Consider the following 18177-nt stretch of genomic DNA (forward strand, 5'->3'; position numbering starts at 1 on the left):
TCTATAATATTAATGAACTATATATGGACTTTCTTTTGAATAATTAAGGATATGTGTGCATATCTTAATACAATTTATGTTTGTTTTTGAGATAGGAATACTAAATAAATTAAATGCATCGTTTTGTTGATACCGTTGATATTGAATGTTATTACCTTACTTTCTCCATTAAAGAGTAAGGAAGTTAAAATACACTTACAAGCGATAAGCAAACAACAAGCTTCACCCCGAAATGATGATCTAGAAATATCCAAAAACAACAAAAAAAATTATACAATAGCATTGCCCCAAAACACACCTATAGCATCATTCAACAATATAATTCCAAAAGTTAACAAGTGAAATATATCAGATATGTCCATATAAAAGTATATTTTTACTGGTGTGTAATATATCTTTAGTTTCCTCCAATATCTTATTTTAGAATTTTGTTATATAGTCAATCAGTCCTGATCTTTTGGATCACAGGAGTCCAAGAGATTATGGTCACCCACCGTTAGATATTAATCCAATGGTTCAAAAAAGTTTCTTAAAAGGAGTGCAAGATTGAGTGAACCGTTGAATTTACATCCAACGGTGAATGACCATAAATCTCTTAGACTCCTGTGGTCCAAGAGATCGGGACTGTATAATCAATATGTCTATAAATATTTTCTTATGTATATTTATGGTTTATTATCATGTTGAGGGCAGACATATTCATGTTAAATTGAAGCAAAAAACAAATAAAATGCGTGTCCATTTTCACATATTCAATATTGAAAACTAGTAATGCTAATGCATGATGCGGTTTGTCACACATTTTTTTTTTCTTGAATTTCTCATACATATTTAATGGTTAAATGTAATTTCTTTATGTATTTTTTTTAATTAAAAAATTGTCATTTCTTTATCTTTACAATTTGTTGCTCTAAAAACGAGAGTTTCGTACTGTCCTATATTTTTCATTACAAATGAACGACACTGTACTGGCAGTCAACCTCTTCGATCACTTTCACTACTACAAACCCAGAACCTCAACGATTAAAACTCAATGGCGACCATCAGCAACTAAATCAATGGCGACTTTAAGCCCCAGGTTCTTGTTCAGCAAGGGCGTCGTTTCACAGCCCGCCAACACTCCACCGGTTACAAGCTTCCTCGAAACGCATCCAGGTACACCATTCTCTCTGTTTCTCTGTTTGAAAATCAAATTCAATTTTTCCAAAAACACTAACTTAAAAATCCAATTTCGCGCCTGCTCCGATCACACCAGGAGCGTACACGACGTCTCGCACTCACAAAGACGCGTCGTTCGTGCTGTTCTGGGAACGACACTTGAAGAGACTGGTGGACTCAGTAGCAATTCTATACAATTCGAATCCTCAGCTTCTGTTCGGACCGAACAAAACGACGTCGCTTTCGTTGCCGTCGCTCTCCTCCGACTCCCCTTTGCTCCAGTCAGAGGTTCGCGAGCTCGTGAATCGTTCGATGAAACGAGTGTTGCCGATTGCTTTGAATGAGAGGAGTGAGGGAGAGGAACTGTCAATTACAGCTCTGGTCAGTGGCAATTTGGAGAAATTGAGTGAGAATGAGAGTGAGGGCTTGGACCATGAAAGATTTGGCAATGGGGTTTTTGATGTGAGTATTTACATTGGGACTTATGTGCCAACTGTGTTTGGTATCGAAGGAAACGGTGCCCATTTGGCTGTGGTGGGTCGTGGGAGAGACGATGCCTCTGCTAAGTATTCGGATTGGGTGAGGTTGGTGATCTCTGACCACTTATCAATGTGTGAATGAGTTAAAGCTTGGATTTTTCTTACTTGGGCTTTAAGTATTTTCAGCAGTTTTGATTGCTGGGTTGCTTAACTTGCAGGATTAGGAAATCTTTGGAGAGGTTGAGGCCGCCCAATGGGACCGAGCTCTTGTTGTCTAATGACGGTGACCGGATTCTTGAGGGGACGGTCTCAAACTTCTTTGTCGTCTGCCGGAAGGTTAGAGGCTCTTGGATTTTGAATTTTTTTTTAACTACATTAGATTAACTCAGTTTTAAGTGAGACTTCTTTGTCAGTTTGTTGATAAGGAGAGTATGTTTATGACCAAGTGATATGTCTTAGACTCTCCTAGTTATATATAGCTGTTTAATTGGAAAACAATGTGAAAGGTGCTTTCAGGATAACGATGAAGCTAAGGGGCAAAGTGTGCACTGTTTTGAAGTACAGACAGCTCCTATTATTGATCATGTCCTTCCAGGAATTATACGCCAATTGGTCATTGAGTAAGTCCCCCCTCCTACTGTTGAACCCCTGACTATATTTTTTTCAAATATATTTACTATGTAGATTAGCGCCATCGCCACAGTTTGTGTTGTCTGGTGTCTGGTTATTTCTTTACACATGGAAGCCTTATTTTCTTTAGTATCCACAGTTTGTGTTGAATGGTGTATGTGGTTTAAAAAGGGAAGTTCTGATTAGCCTTTTCTACTGTCCACTGGTTCTGTTGAATGTTTGAAAAAGTTAAATAAACTGTTTTGCAAGGTTTTCTCCATAGGGTTATTGAGCTCTTATGAGTGACCTTGGAGGAAGTATTAACTTGGGAATTCTGGTCCAAGATACATATTGTATTTAAATGGACTTGGGTCACTTTTTATTAAGCGATTCCCATTTTGGTAGCTGATCAGTTGATTGCGCTTCTTGTAATTTATGTAGAGTATGCTTGAGCAAGGGAATCCCCTTTCGAGAAGTTGCACCATCGTGGTCAGAGAGTGAATTTTGGGCAGAGGCGTTCATTACAAGTAAGCCTCTACTTATCTCTTCCAACTTTAAATTTGGGCAGAGGAAACACTTTCCTAGATTCTTAGAATATTTTATCATAAGATTTAAAGAGATTTACATTGCAGGTAGCTTGAGACTTCTGCAGCACGCAGAGACAATTAGTTTTCCAAGTTCATGGGAATCACTAAATTCTAAATCTTGGGGGGAGATCTCATGGAAAGACAAACATTTTGAGGTGTGTACATCTAGAGTTTTAAGATGCTGCAACTGTTCTGCACATTTTCTTTGTTCTTTTCTTCACTATTTATTTGTTTTGCAATTATAACCAGGAGGGTCCTGGGATGGTCACTACAATAATCCAGGTAAATCTATATATTCTTCTCTGGCACCAAATGTGTCAAAATTGTTGCACACATGATGAAAGAAGAGTATATTAGTCAATTCCCCATAAATCTGATAATGAACATTGGAAGAGTTGACTCTTATTTAACTTCTTTTGCACAGAAAGAGGTCATGGAGAAAGCAGCTTCAGAAGGGTACTTTCTCAGTTAGTTTGTATAAAAGGTGGAGGTATCTTCTTTCTTGCATAGGATGTTAATACTTGTGTCTATCATCTTGTGCCTCCATCCGATACTGGAACGTGTAACCAAGCTGGACTTTATGTGATTTGGCCATTAAGCTCTCAATGATTCTGTTGCTCCAGTTCAAGCGAACCAAGGATCATAAAATAAATGGATGTACTCTGTTTCGTATGTAAACCATCCTAGGTTCTTATATGATTATTAAGCCTCTTGTCATACATAGAAATTAGTTTGATCTCTTTGGGTACCATTTACACATATTATGCAAAATAATTCTTGTAATTGTACCCTCTATCATCAAATATGGTTTTGTTCAAGGTAATTTGCGCTGTCGTTTTGGGCCCTCGGAGTTCTTTAGTTGATTATTGCAGAAACATGTTTTTTGTTAATATGTAGTTTATAATTCTCCACAAAAACCATATATATTCTCCAACCAGCCTATGATTTTGCTCAAACATTTTTCTCCTGAATTTATTAGAAGAATTAATCTGTGCAGGAAATGCAGCTTGATGGCACCCTTAATTGTTAGGTACCAAGTAGCAACTTTTGCTTTCTCTAGGGCACCCCTAGGCTTTCTAGGGCATTCTGATTAAGACGTGAACCTAAAGAATCCAGGGAAGTTGAAGGAGCATTGATTGTTTGTGAACCCCAAAAGTGCAAAGGGCTTGAATGCATTCTTGTACAAGTTTTCAGTTGGAATAATACGTGTTTGACAGCCAAACAAGCATCTTCCCAAATGAAGTAGCTAATTAGTGATTTGTGGCCTAACAAATGTCTAATTTTTCTTTTTTCCATTTTGTTTCATTTATTAATTTGGACCTCGGCATTTGATAAATTCATTTTTCCTTGATCGGATGGGTTTTGTTTGATGATAATATAATGAGTGATAAGATTAGCTTAGAGATTTGACCAAAAAAAGATTAGCTTAGTTTTTCAACACGATAAGACTGATTAGCATGTTGATTAAAGGATTCTACTTAAAGACCAAATGTGTTGGTTTTTCAACATGATGACTGATTAGCAGGTTGGTTAAAGGATTCAACTTAAGATGAGTAGTTTATATAAAATTGAAACGATATGGCCCGATCAAGGACTCGTTTGACATTTAGTGAAAATAATATTTGAATTTAATTGTCACACTGCCGCTCGGTGTTATACATCCATAATTTCAGTCCAATAAAAAAAATAATCATTACCTACACAAATTAACATGCCTTGTTTGTGAACAATGAGTGCAAAAGTGCAGCTTAGGCACTAGCTCATAATAATAATTCGTCACAACCACCATTGTTCAATTTGAATGGATAAGGATGACCATATTTGTATACGCCAGCTTAACCTAACCTTGAGACCCACCATAAATTATGTTAGTGCTTAATATGTTAATAATGCTTAGTCATTGTGTCGTTGGAGGTGGCAACCGAGTCGTGTCATGTTGCCCTCATTTTCAAATTAAAAACTATCATTTATATACCTATCATAAAATAAAATAATATTCACTTTATCCTAATATAGCAAAATCATAAATAAAGATTCATATTTAAAAAATAATAACTTTTTTTTTTTGTCAAAATTAAAAAGGGAAGAAGGAAAAACTCACACACATAGATAATATGGAAGTTTAAATCCATGAACACTTAGGAGCATGCCAATCCAAATAACACTCAATTGGTCACTTTCTTTGCGTAATACCTAGTTAAACTTTCAATCATGTCAAAATTAAATTATTAGAATTTAATAGTAATCTTGATTTATTTATTTAATATACAAGTGAATATACAAGTGATATTAAAGGAAGGACACTTGAACACAAGACTTTTAGTGTATGAGTAAATATTCTTAATGACTTGAACTATAAACCCCTTAGTCCGACCTTTTATTATCCGTAGTAGCGAGTCGTGTTCGTAATAAAAATCAAATCGTGTTGAAATTGCGAAACCCTTTTTTAGACTCGAGTTTTTGATAAATGATTCAAAGGCTCAAAGCTTTTTTAGGTCCCTTGTGTTGTATGAAGCCCAAGATGAAGAGGCCCGCGTCCCTGTAATTCTGTAAAAAGAAGCAAACAAAACCACAACGAACGGTGTTGATAAATGATAAGCATAAAGCCAAAACCTTCTTCATTCCATCTCTCTCCATCGTCAGATCTCCTCTCCCAGCGCGCCAAATACAAACACACCATTTCTTCCTCTCTCTTTCTCTCTCCATCCCTCTATACATACCTACAGGTACGAAAAGGGCCACCTCCCTCTCTGCCTCTCTCCCTCTCTCTCCTTCACTCTCTTTCTTGAAGCTTGCACAATAATGGCAAACCTAATGGGCCGACCTAGGGCTCCAATTTCAATTCCGATGAAAAAACTATTTTATTTCTATTATACGAGCAAAAGAATGAAGATGAATTGTTTGATGAAATGCAGTGATCGATTGTGATAATGGCGGAGGCACCGACGAGCCCGGCAGGCGGGAGCCATGAAAGCGGCGGCGAGCAGAGCCCTCAGGGAGGCGGCGGCGGCGGCAGCGGCGTGCGTGAGCAGGACAGGTATCTGCCCATCGCCAACATCAGTCGCATCATGAAGAAGGCTTTGCCGCAAAACGGCAAGATCGCCAAGGACGCCAAGGACACCGTCCAGGAATGCGTCTCCGAATTCATCAGCTTCGTCACCAGCGAGTATTTTTTTTTCAGCTCCTTCTCTCTCTCTCCATTGATTTTGTTCTTGCCTTTTCGTTTTTCGCTGTTCAATCGCACCGCCTTTGTGTTCATTCTTTTGGGGGGTTTTGGGTGTTTAGGGCCAGTGACAAGTGCCAAAAGGAGAAGCGTAAGACCATCAACGGTGATGATTTGTTGTGGGCGATGGCCACGTTAGGGTTTGAGGACTATATTGAGCCCCTCCGGATTTACTTGGCTAGGTACAGGGAGGTAATTATTGTCCAACTTTTGCCCTATATTCTTTCTGTTGTAGTGTTCATGTTGATTTTAGATGTTAATTTTTGGCTGTAGCATTTATTTGAGTTCTATTGTAGATTTTAATAATGGAGGAGCCTCAATTGAATGAGGTTTTTTCCATCTTGCTTTCAATTCATGCAATGGGTTTACTCCTTATCAGTTCAATCTAACAATTCTCTTTCTTTTTGTTTGTTTTGGCCCTTCGTTTGATTTATGGGATCATTGCATTGTCATAGTTGGAGGTAACTAAACGTTCTTTAGTTCTGTTTAATATCTTTTTTTATCTTTGATTGAACTACATTTGAATTGTTTAGTCTATTCGTTCATATCTCTTCGGTGGGGTTAGAAATAACTTTCTTGCCAAACTTTGAACAGGGTGATGCAAAGGGATCTGCTAGGGGTGGAGATGGATCTGCTAAAGGGAATGCTATTGGAGCCATGCCTGGCCCAAGTTCACAGGTCTGATTGGCTTTAGAGTTGTTGTTGTTTTTTTTAAAAATTCCATTAAAATAGCTTAAACTTTGGATTATGACCTGACCCCATTCTCTTTTATTGCTGGTGGTGAATGAATACAGCAGTTTGTTCATCAGGGATCATTGAACTACGTCAATCCTCAAGTAACTCTCTCTTTCTCTCACTCTTTATATCTATGTACAAATATAATTATATAAACACACACACACACACACACACATATATATATATGTATGTATATGTATGTGTAACCCTTTGAAAAAATGCAATCCCAACCAACAAGATTGCACAATGGGCATATTTACCCTATGTTGCTTTAAGATGGCATGATTTATTTGACGTTTTAGTGCTCATGGGAAACATTATAAATAATTATTGAGCATTTTATGTATTCTTAGAATTTGGCAAAAAATTTACTAGATAAGGCACTGGTTTTATAGAAGTGCTTCCAATCCGCGTAGCCCATTTAAGCCACCAAACTGCTCTTATGCCAAATACAATATAGAATTACATTTTTTTTTTTTGTCTCTAGGTGAAGATGTAGTAATTCTAGGAAACATGAATTGAGTTAAGTTGTGTATAGCAAAACTTCAGTATATGGACAGTAAATCATTTGATTGATAGTGACTCAGAGAAATCTAATTTTCCCGCAAGAGGAAAGAAAAATAAATTAGAATGTGCAGCTGTTTTTAGAGTTCATACCTGCAACAAATCTCCTCCTTCCTATGAAAATATAATAGTAACAATTTAAAACTCTAAAGCAAGACTAGAGACTGTCCGTCACTTATGCAATGCTATATAGATGAATAAGTTTTTTAGTAACTTTATACATGAACTAATCTTTTAATTCTTGTATGCTTGGGAAGGATTTGATGCTTGCAATGCCAAACTGCCTTTTATTTTTGTCTTGTCCACAAAGGTTATTGGTAGGACTTAGATTATCCAATGAGACAATCTGAAGTGAAGAAGAGATAGCTTAGGCTTTACTATCTATAGGCTGGAGGTAGTTGTCAACATGTCAATGTAAATTCTAAGGCAGTTTGCAGCAGTTGTCTGTTTGAGTTTTGGGAAAAGATAGTTTAGATTTTCCCCGGCTATAAGCACTGGATTTCTTGAAGATGCTAATAAGATGTAGCATTTAGTCATCTCAAGCAGACTTCACATTATGGACTGATTTAAAATAGTCTTCAAATAGACACATGTCATATATAAATTTCTTAGTTCTTACTAATATTCTGTCTATTACAGTGGTAATGCCAATCCATATCAAGAACGTTTAAAGATGTTTTTTGAAGCCATTTTATGAAATGTTAATTAAAAGTGTTCAGGTAGCACTATAATATGTGTTTCTTTAGAATGCTTATTGATGCACCGCATTGCTATGTGCTTTCGAAAAATGATCCATCCATCTTTTATGATATCGTGTATTTGGTTAAAACATGATGTGACACTGATGTCTTTACATTTATTTTATTGCTTTTTATAAAGGATATGATTTCTTACTGCTTTATTTGGCTATTTTAGTTAAGAGAATGAATTCTTTTGCCTTATTTTTTTTCTTCTCAATTGTAGGAGGAATATTATGTGCCTTTGAACAATATGGGAAATGGAAATTGATGCATTTGTTTATGGTATGAGGAAGAAGAGAGGACATGTGTTCCTCAATGTCTTGCAATGCAGGCACATCATGCGGTTGTTGATTCCGTGCGAAGCAACAACTAGAAGTTTTAATTTGTCATATATCAATTTTTAAGAACTCAAAGGTGGTAAAGTTGTTAAGTTTCCAATACTGATAGTATCATTTATGTGAATCTGAGTTAAATCAAAGAACCAAGTGTTTCTGGGGTTTCTGTTTTTGGTTGGGTTAGGAGAGTTTTGTATTTCGCAGATGCTCTCATTAGCTGGAGTTGTTTGTAAATTTTGCTTTGGCCTTATGTCTAGTTTAGTTGCCTGACCGTGTGAAGAAATACTGTTTGATAAGATTGGATGCTTTTCGAGAATCCCCGTGAAACAAAAAGTTGAAATATATGAAGATTTTCATATGAAAAGTTTGGTTATCCATCTTATGATGTATAGTAAATTTCCATGGCAATGGAGGGCATGGATTTTTGGCTGCTAACCTTTCTTGTTCTTAGCATGCATGAATAATTAGTTGTTAGTGTTCCAGGGACATATGGGTTGTAAATAATAAAAAGAGGACGAATTAGGTTCCTCAAAGTCCTTATTTACACATTGTCTAGTGTTCGGTCATGAACCCGCTAGAAAGAAACACTGAGACCACGTTTGGTGACTTGGACTGTATTTTAGACTCCAACTCCAATACACTTTAAGCCGAGCCACCAAATGAGGCCTGTATGCTGTAAGACATGCGCGCATGACTCACTCAAAAACAAACACCTAGCTCCACAACATGTCTATGTACTCTTTTTCTTGTTCACAGGCCACGTGCCAGCACGTGATGAATGTCACCAAAGGTTTGAATTTTGAAAGGGTAGTTGTCACGTTGCATGCACGTGAGCTATGATAATAATAGACTCTGAGAGAGAGAGAGAGAGAACACATGATAATCATATTGATCTGGTCTCTTTTTCTGTCTGAAACAAATTGAGTCTGAAATTTGGTTTACAAAGGCAAAAATCAAAACAAGAAAAATGCCGCATGAACATGAAGTAGCTGCTATAAAATAATCTCATCCCACTCCCTCCACCCCCCCACGACGTGACTATCATTTCTTGCCTGCACGAGGCTTTGCCACTCAACCTCATACTCTCCACCACTATCAATTTTGGACCAAGTTGTCTCTCCCCTATTGGATAACAACTTAATGCACCTGACTATTTCTAATTCCCCTTTTTTTTCCTACTTATAATTTCTATCTCGTGAAACAATCCGATATGTTATGTTATGCTAATAAATCGTGAATTTAATTCGTTGTTTACTTGCATTTAATCTTAATTGATAATTTAAGTGCTCAACATTGTTATATGTAATATATATATAAGTGCTCAACATTTTCTTGAAGCACCGTGTTCATTGATTTTGTAAGACACAATTGGATGTCGAAATGGTTTCCGATTTGTCTAATTTTTTATAAAGATGATCTATGAATGAAGACCTAAAAAATAGATGGTTTGGATCATTGGGAAAAAAATTGTAGGGTATCCTAAAAAACGTCCCTCAAATAAAATTATTTGAAAAATCCCTCAATAGAAAGGAACTGTACATATATATATATATAACACAAGAGAATATTCTCCGTGATTTGCATATGGTTGTAAGGATTCAGGCTCGATTTAAGTAAAATATAAATTTGTACGGACCCCTCTTTTCAATCATGTGTGTGTGCGGCAACTTTTGAATTGCTGCATGCCAGCCAGCACTCCTCCTGTTATGTATGTATATGTTCATTTTCCTTGTAAATGAACAAAGCTTTTTATTACCGTACTTTTCACACAAACATAGTGATTCCATTTCCTTCTCCAATTATATAATGCAAATGTACATGAGAATTCTTGGATGTAGACATGGAAATATTCTTTTGGTATGGTGGAGAGAAATCAAGGCCATGTAGGATTCTATACGGTATATGTTATTTGTCTAATGAGTTAACGCATAACAACTGGTCAAATAAAATAACATTACTCGTTAGTATGTTACGTGATGAAAGAAATATCAAATTATGCGAACAAAATATCAGTGTCTGGTCATTGTTCATGAAGAGAAAAATCTCATGGAATGTGATTCCAATTTCCATCTAGCTATTATCACCAAAACAAATACATGCACAAATAAGATTCCCAAATGTAACATCATCATGTTTATGGAATCATATTGATAAGAGATCGAGGCATGTGTCCGCTTAGGCCAACTCACACCCTCACAAGGTCCAGCTCACATCATTAGCACCCCTTGTTGATGCCTCTCTTTATTTTTTTTCTTCTTATTTTCTTATTTAATTTGTGGCAGACTGGTACCCCTTCTCAAATCTCACCTTACCATACCCACTACCCCCAAAGTCCCAGTCTCCCAGACCCTTTTGTTGGTCAAGGTCAAAACCCATGTTTTGAAATTACGAAAATACCCCGCTTGGTATACAGCTGGCCACGTTATAAAACTTATAATCCACAGATAAAGAGAGAAAGGGTTGGGGTGGTTTTGGGAGATTTAGCACATCTGGCAGTTCCTTCTTCCCTCACGTGGCCCAAAGTGCTTTGCCAAGAGAAGAGATGACAGAGCCAACCCAACGCCATGCTCTTTATATTCTCATGCCCTCACTCGCTCGCTCAACCTCTCCTCCCGTATTCTACTCACATTTTCGTACTCATATGTTGTCCATACATACATTTGAAGATGCACAAACCTACACAACATATACAACTTAACTAACTGTATCCGTTTTTCCTACGTCGTTGGCATGTTTATGTAACGACAATGGATATAGCCAAGTACCCACTGAAAGGTTCTGTGTTCCAGTCCTAACATCCATATAGTGTATATGAGTTTAGTATGTTATCACCCTTAAAACAAATACAATGAATATATAAAGGAAGTGGATGATTTCAAGTCTTGACTTTCTCATGTTTACTAATGCACAAGGAATGAAAAAACATGTCCCGCCTTAAAATCCGTAATCACATATTTTCGAAGAAAAAAAATCATATCAACTAAAGAGGGATAGTTGATCTAATTCTCATTCATGTGTCTCCCTTACTGCTTCCAAAAATAACCTTATAACTTTACAATTGTTATTCATGTGCTAATTTCATATGGTTATTAAAGAACTTATCCATATCAATTTCTTATTTGCCCAATTCTTTTTAAGTAAATATGTCAAAGTTCGATCTCCCCACTCTACATTAGAGTAAATATTAATTCATAAGTCAGGATTTTCAGTCTTGTCTTTATCTGTTCCTTAATTCCTCAAACACTTCTGATTACATGACTACTTTTTCCCAATTCCTTCACATTAATTTGTGAAGACATGTTTTCACATCAAAGTGCATGATTAGTCTCTATAATGTCGTATTCCCTCTCTCTCTCATTTGAAGATTGGGGCTTTGGAGGGAGACAAGCAGCTGTATCACAATGAAAAACAAAGCTCTTATTTCGCCGGGTGAAGTGTTTTTGATGGCAAGGCATTTTGGTCCCATTTGCCTAATTGGCTCTTTATAACAAGAAAAATGTAGAGGTCTCCTTCATTCACGCCTATAATTTTTCTTCTTGCCCATTTTTCCAATGGAATCTCTGAAAGCTAATCCTTGTGATCACACATAAATAGCAAAGAGAGTTGTGAGAAAGAATACGTGCACCCTATCATCTTTGATTCCCACTTAAAGGGAACTATACAAATAATATTGTGTAATTTTCACCTTTACAACGGTAAAGTTTACTGACTTTTAAATTTCGATACGTTAATTTTTTTTCATCTCAATCGTATACATAAATTAAGTTAATATTTTTACAACTTTCATACATGTCGTCAGTATTTCTGTTAACTGCTAACGTGGCAACAAATGTACCACGTAGATTCACTCATATGATGTCATGTGGTCCACATATATTTTTAATAAATAAATAAACATTATTTAGTTAATTAATTAAATAAATAAAACTTAAAATTAAAAATTCATCTCTCTCTCTCTCTCTCCCTCCCCCAAGCCACCATACAACCACCCTCATCCCCACCGAGATCCACCCTCAGCCCCACCTAAGACCCATCCAAATCATCTCTCTCTCTTTGCAAATTCAAAAATTGAAAATAAAATAAAAAAATCAAACGCTTTGCATTTGGGGGGTGGGGTTGCAGGTGGTTTATGGGTTATGTGGGTTCAGGGGTGGGGTATCATATGAGTGAGTCTACGTGGCACATTTGTTGTCATGTCAGCAATTAACAGACTTGGTAATAGAAAGACTGACGGTATGTATGAAAGTGGTAAGAAAATCAACTTTGTGTATGCGACTGAGATGAAAAAAATTTGATGTATCGAACTCTAAAAGTCAGTAAACTTTACTGTAGTAAAGTGAAAATTATCCAATAATATTCTTGTGTTTCTATGACTCAAAAACAAAACAAAACAAAACAAAACAAGTGTTTCAATCCAAATAATTCTAACGATAAAGTTCAGATGAGAAATTCTAACATATTGCGTGTGTTTGTGTTTTGTTTTCATCGTCTAACTAACATGTGAGAGATGCAAGTAAAATCTAAAATGAGAGATGCATAGACCAATTACGGGGAAGTTTCTCCATTACGTGAAGATGGGAAGCAAAATATATTTTCAATACAAATACTTAAAGAACACCAATTGAAATTAAAATCTTTGACAAACTGTCGGAATATTTAGGTTTTGCTCTTATCAGTTGTCATAATTAGAATATTTATGTTAGTGCTACTCTTATTGATCTCACTTAAAAACTATGAGTTGTTGAAGCTGCCCCAGCTACCAAAATTAAGGAAATTTAACAAAGACAGATTAATTCTAGAGATATTTAGTGATATACCCATTTCTAGCACTAATATTATAAATAAACCCTACACAATTGAATTCCTATAAACAAACCCAAAAAAGACCCAAAAAATGATAGCTGGCCTTATTAAATTTAATATTGATTATTAAATTACTTTGATGCCTTATTGAGTGCTTTGGGTATTTTTATGAGATTTTGGGGTTGGACTTGTTTTAAGAAATTGATGGCAGTTTTGTAATTTATAAGAAGTTAAAAGCTTTTTTGTTATGTTGTAAATGGGCTTTGGGTGTGTTTCTAAAGTCCATTTTATATAGGATATTTTTATAATTTGGGCCCCCATATTGGGTATAATAGTGAATCTCCCTTAATTCTAATACATTATTTATTTCCCCTAATTTTTAGGCGAATATCACAAAGCCCATGACAAAGTGTTTTCTCACTTGCTTGAGTCGGGCTGCAGATTGGCAATGCCTGCACTTGATTGATCATCAGTTAACTGCAAGAGCTTCGAGACGAAAAAAACTTACTTATAACAGAGATAACACTGTTTTGCTATCTTTGGCCAATAATACAATGACACATAAAAAAATTATCCTACATGTCACTGCATTATTGGTCGGAAATAACAAAAAGTGTTATACTCTTTACATGAGAGTTTCTCTCATTCAAAACATAGAACTCAGAGGTGGGGTCCACAGCAGACCCTTGGCCACACTGTGGAGTGGTGGGTCCACGTGATCAAGCTCAGTTAGCAGAGAGAGAGAGAGAGAGAGAGAGAGAGAGAGAGAGAGAGCATGATCTTCTTGATGCTTGATCGTTTCGTTGCTTACAAAAGTTTTCACCACAGATCGTCATATGCATCTAGACAGACTGCTGCATGCATACACACAGCAAATAGTTTCTTTTTTCTCTCCAACACCCCCATATGGCCGTTTGGTACCTTTCTTAATTTTATATGTTTCTATAATGCCACGTCATACACACATTCTTAATGATAATTACTTAATGTTTTAGGAGAAAAAAGCCAAACTAAATGAAGCTAACAGCCAAGTCCAATTGGATTAAGGACAATGGTATCAAACAAATCAATTTGCTTGTTCTATCTATAAACAGGCATTATAGCTAAAAACAGTACGCAACAAATGCAAGCATCAAATTCTCATTTACAAAGTTCGAACATATCATTCTCGTGAACGAAATCACGTTTAATGACATTAGATGAAATGCCGATTTCTTTTTAAGGGTAATTTACATTCCACTAACACTAATAAGGGATGGGATTATTTGATTTTTCAATGGCATTGGCATGGCAAATCGAGCCTGGGAGATACAGCTTGCATACGGGTGCAGGTTATTATGGGCTCAAGAAACTACACAGAAATGCATGTCGTTTTTCTATCCTGTGTGCTGCGCAGCGTGAAGGCCTTTGGCCGTATCGTATTCGTCGACTGTCTTTCTAGGACTGCACGTCATGTACGTCCGTTTTCGTTAAAAATACGTGGGACCCATCATGTAACGTACGGCGTTTAGCTGTCTTTCTGATAACTGTTGTTCCAATTTCTAGAGTGTTCCTACGCGTCCACTAGATAGGTGAGGCCACGCGCTAGTAACTAGTAAATGTTTTACCATATATATTTATAATAAAAAAGGACATTCAGAAAGTGAATATTATTCCAATAAAAGATATTCTACCCCCTTGTCTCTTGGTTCATGCCTGAGTCAATGTATTGTCAACCATATTAGCAAGGTAAAATTAATGTGCAATGTTGATTTTGTGGCATACAGTTTAAGATTTAGTTTTTACCAAAATCATGGAAGAGCCAATTAGTCAAAATACAACTTTGGTAAACACAATTTTACCATATCAAATGACTATCCAAGGCGATTTGAGCTGTATAATTGAAGAAATACTTAGCTGTAGTACCGTTACACACTTTCTTTTATCATGTCTTTCTTTCTTCACGTTATTTGTCACAAAAAAAGAGTGATAAACCCAACAGATACACATAAGGACACTCCTAGTTATTAACGCCAACACTCGGGCCAATCAAATAGTACAAAAATTTACCATATATTCTCTTATCGAGTACAAAATCTTAAGATAAAATGGAATACTCTTAACATTATTATACAAATATAAAAATTCAAAATATTTATATTTACAACTCGTTTCACACTCACCCTCGCTAAAAATAGTGATTCACTTGCTCTAAACACAAGAGTAATACATGAAATACCCACCCACACAATCCACCAAAGAGAGATGAGTTTTTATGGCTCATGAGTGTGTGCTCAGTCAGGCCTCAGCAAAGTCTATCTGTCTTTGCCTCTCTGTTTTTCTCCAAATATTTTATTATTGCCACCCCACCCCTACAATCCTTCCACTCCTTCCCCCTTATATACCCTCCGTCTCCTCTCTCCCCCAAAAAGCCCCTCCCCCACCTCTCTCTCTCTCTCTCTCTCTCTCTCTCTCTCTCTCTCAAGCTCAAGTTTTTTTTCTTCTTCTTCATTAACACAAACACATTAAGCACACAAGATTAAGCTTGTTGGGCTTAATTAGGGTTTTGTTAATACCAGAAGAAGGAAGATTTGGTTGATATTATTGGGTGGTTTTTCTGGGGCAAACAATTGAAATGACAATGAGCAACAACGTAATTAATGGGCAGTTTGGAGACACCACGCTGACCAAAGTGTTCGTTGGAGGGCTGGCTTGGGAGACTCCCAAGGAGGCCTTGAGAGAGCACTTCGACAAGTACGGTGAGATCTTGGAGGCCGTCATCATCTCTGATAAGCTCACCGGCAGATCCAAGGGCTACGGTTTCGTAAGTCTTTCCTTATTGTTTTTGCAACTTTTCCATTTTGCTGCTGGTGGTGATGTTTTGAGTCCTGGTTTTTATTTGGCGTTTGTTAATGTACATTGTAGGTCACATTCAAGGAGGCTGAGGCTGCTAAGAAGGCTTGCGAGGACGCGACGCCCGTCATCAACGGCCGCCGCGCCAACTGCAATCTGGCTTCCCTCGGGGCTCGCCGCCCCAGGTCGGCTTCAACCACCACCCCTCCTCCTCCTCCTCCTCCTCAACGAGGTATATAAACTAGCCAATCATTGTCGTGCTACATACATTGCACTTTGTACATTGTAAATTGCGACAAATTGAGGATTAAATGTCTAACGTTGCATCCAAATGATGATATATATATATATATATATATATATATATGAAGGATCGAACGGTGGCGGAGCAAGATCCATGTCACCTGCACCTGCAAATCACGTGCAGTGGTACTACCCAGCACCAGCAGGTACTCCAGCTACCCCATTCCATCACCAGCATCACCAGCCTGTTCCATTCTACGGGTACGTCTATTTTAATCACATTTTATTTCTGCTAGGTCTATATATATTTAATATAATAATGTAAATATTTTTTCTTGTTTTCAGGTACTCCCCAACCTACATTGCTGCTGATATCAGTTACAATCATGTAAGTAACTTAGTTTTCGTGTTGAATTTTAACGCTGTGAACCGTTGTTGCATTGTGAGATTTTTCTGATTTGATATTTATTCTTTGTGATACACAGAAGCTAGGCTACACAGGTGGGGCCTACATGAATGGGCATTACTCTCCTCAAGTGTACCCAGGCCAGCCTATGGTGGGGCCAAACACATTGATGCCAATGTACCCTCTTTACCACTACCACCATCAATCACATACAATGGGCTTACCTGCTCACATCTTTCCACCAACCACATCTGGACACGTGGCAGCAGTCCCAACCATCATGTCCAAACCAGCGTCAATTGCTCCCAACACAGGTAGACATATACGCGACACTAATTTTTTATGGTCTACTTGCTCACATGCTAACATATGCTCTACCTAGTCAATGTCCCAAAATGGGAACATATAAAAAAAAAAAAAAAAAAAGGCAAAACAAAATCATTCTGTCACGTGAGGTTGTGATTTTGCCAACTCTCATTTTTGCAGAACCCACGTGACTTGAACATTGTAATTGAACATTTGTTCAGAAAATTAAATAAAAAAAATGTAATTGTTTAAATACTCTTTCACATTATGTTCAAAATTATGCAAATATATATTAGGTGAGTTGGTTAAAAAAGTAAGTTCGTATCGTTGTATTTAAGTTTGAGTCTCTCTCTACTTATTAGATTAATTTAGAATACTTTAAATTATCGCTTGTATAAAAAAATTATATTCGAAATCATTGAATCAAAATGGCAAAGACAAGTAAGGCATATGTAATTTGCCTATGAGGTTTCTTTCCCTCTTTGTGTTGTTTTTTCTGAATTAATCCGAGTATATATTGTAAGATTCCTTGTAAAGTTGTAGGAGTTTGAAGGCAAATGAATTTGGTTTGATTTATTTATATAAATGTAAAACTGATACTAGAAAAAACAGTGTGCTTGGCTGTGGAATAGCAGGGACAGTTGGCACAGAGGAAGAGAGCTTTAAAAAAGTTGGCTAAAAAGAGGCTGCACTTATTTAATTCGTTGGCAATAACAAAGGGGAAACGTGGTGGCTGCACAGAGCAACATTATTATCTGATCTCTTGTGCCTCTTCTCTCCTATATTTTTTTTTTCTTTTCTTCTTTTAATTTACTTATTTAATTTAATTCATATTCTTAGGTGTTTGATAAGATTCTCTCATTCTCTTCTCTATCTCTCTCTCTCTCTCTCTCTCTCTCTCTCTCTCTCTCTCTCTCTAACATCCATCTCAGCTTGAGCTGTGAACCATTATTCAAGAAAAGGAAGAAAGAAAAAAACAATGTAACAGAAGAAGTCATTGTATCATGCTGCATGTTCTGAATTGCCCACTTCTCGTGGGTTGCTTTTCATGGCTTCTTTCTACTTTTCTCTGCCCAAAGCCTGCCTCTCTCTTTCACACATATATTTTTGTTTTGGGCTGGATTGTTTTTTGGGGAGGAACTCAACCCACTTCG

General features: G+C 36.7%; 3 protein-coding genes across 6 annotated transcripts; all 3 read left to right on the top strand.

Moving 5' to 3' along the window:
• On the top strand, nucleotides 940-3675 carry LOC18786901. The gene is made up of 8 exons (XM_007218122.2): nucleotides 940-1155; nucleotides 1256-1742; nucleotides 1856-1973; nucleotides 2154-2257; nucleotides 2688-2773; nucleotides 2879-2988; nucleotides 3083-3115; nucleotides 3258-3675. Exons 1-8 carry the CDS (start codon nucleotides 954-956, stop codon nucleotides 3303-3305), a joined length of 1188 nt encoding a protein of 395 aa, XP_007218184.2. The 5' UTR covers nucleotides 940-953; the 3' UTR covers nucleotides 3306-3675.
• Nucleotides 5290-8810, top strand: LOC18784794 (nuclear transcription factor Y subunit B-1). 2 transcript variants are annotated; one of them, XM_007218434.2, is made up of 7 exons: nucleotides 5290-5559; nucleotides 5749-5999; nucleotides 6119-6248; nucleotides 6512-6517; nucleotides 6651-6734; nucleotides 6851-6892; nucleotides 8322-8810. In XM_007218434.2, the coding sequence occupies exons 2-7, from the start codon at nucleotides 5764-5766 to the stop codon at nucleotides 8364-8366; spliced, it is 543 nt and encodes a 180-aa protein (XP_007218496.1). In that variant the 5' UTR covers nucleotides 5290-5559; nucleotides 5749-5763; the 3' UTR covers nucleotides 8367-8810. The 2 variants fall into 2 exon arrangements, with proteins under 2 accessions (XP_007218496.1, XP_020414107.1); XM_020558518.1 differs by having other exon boundaries at nucleotides 5333-5559; nucleotides 6854-6892.
• LOC18785076 (probable RNA-binding protein ARP1) lies at nucleotides 15663-18079 on the top strand. 3 transcript variants are annotated; one of them, XM_020556517.1, is made up of 6 exons: nucleotides 15663-16039; nucleotides 16141-16300; nucleotides 16440-16572; nucleotides 16657-16699; nucleotides 16797-17031; nucleotides 17636-18079. In XM_020556517.1, the coding sequence occupies exons 1-6, from the start codon at nucleotides 15851-15853 to the stop codon at nucleotides 17653-17655; spliced, it is 780 nt and encodes a 259-aa protein (XP_020412106.1). In that variant the 5' UTR covers nucleotides 15663-15850; the 3' UTR covers nucleotides 17656-18079. The 3 variants fall into 3 exon arrangements, with proteins under 3 accessions (XP_020412106.1, XP_007220834.2, XP_020412105.1); XM_007220772.2 differs by having other exon boundaries at nucleotides 17656-18079; XM_020556516.1 differs by having other exon boundaries at nucleotides 17659-18079.

This window comes from Prunus persica, chromosome G2 (assembly GCF_000346465.2).
Source record: "Prunus persica cultivar Lovell chromosome G2, Prunus_persica_NCBIv2, whole genome shotgun sequence".
Taxonomy (NCBI): Eukaryota; Viridiplantae; Streptophyta; class Magnoliopsida; order Rosales; family Rosaceae; genus Prunus; species Prunus persica.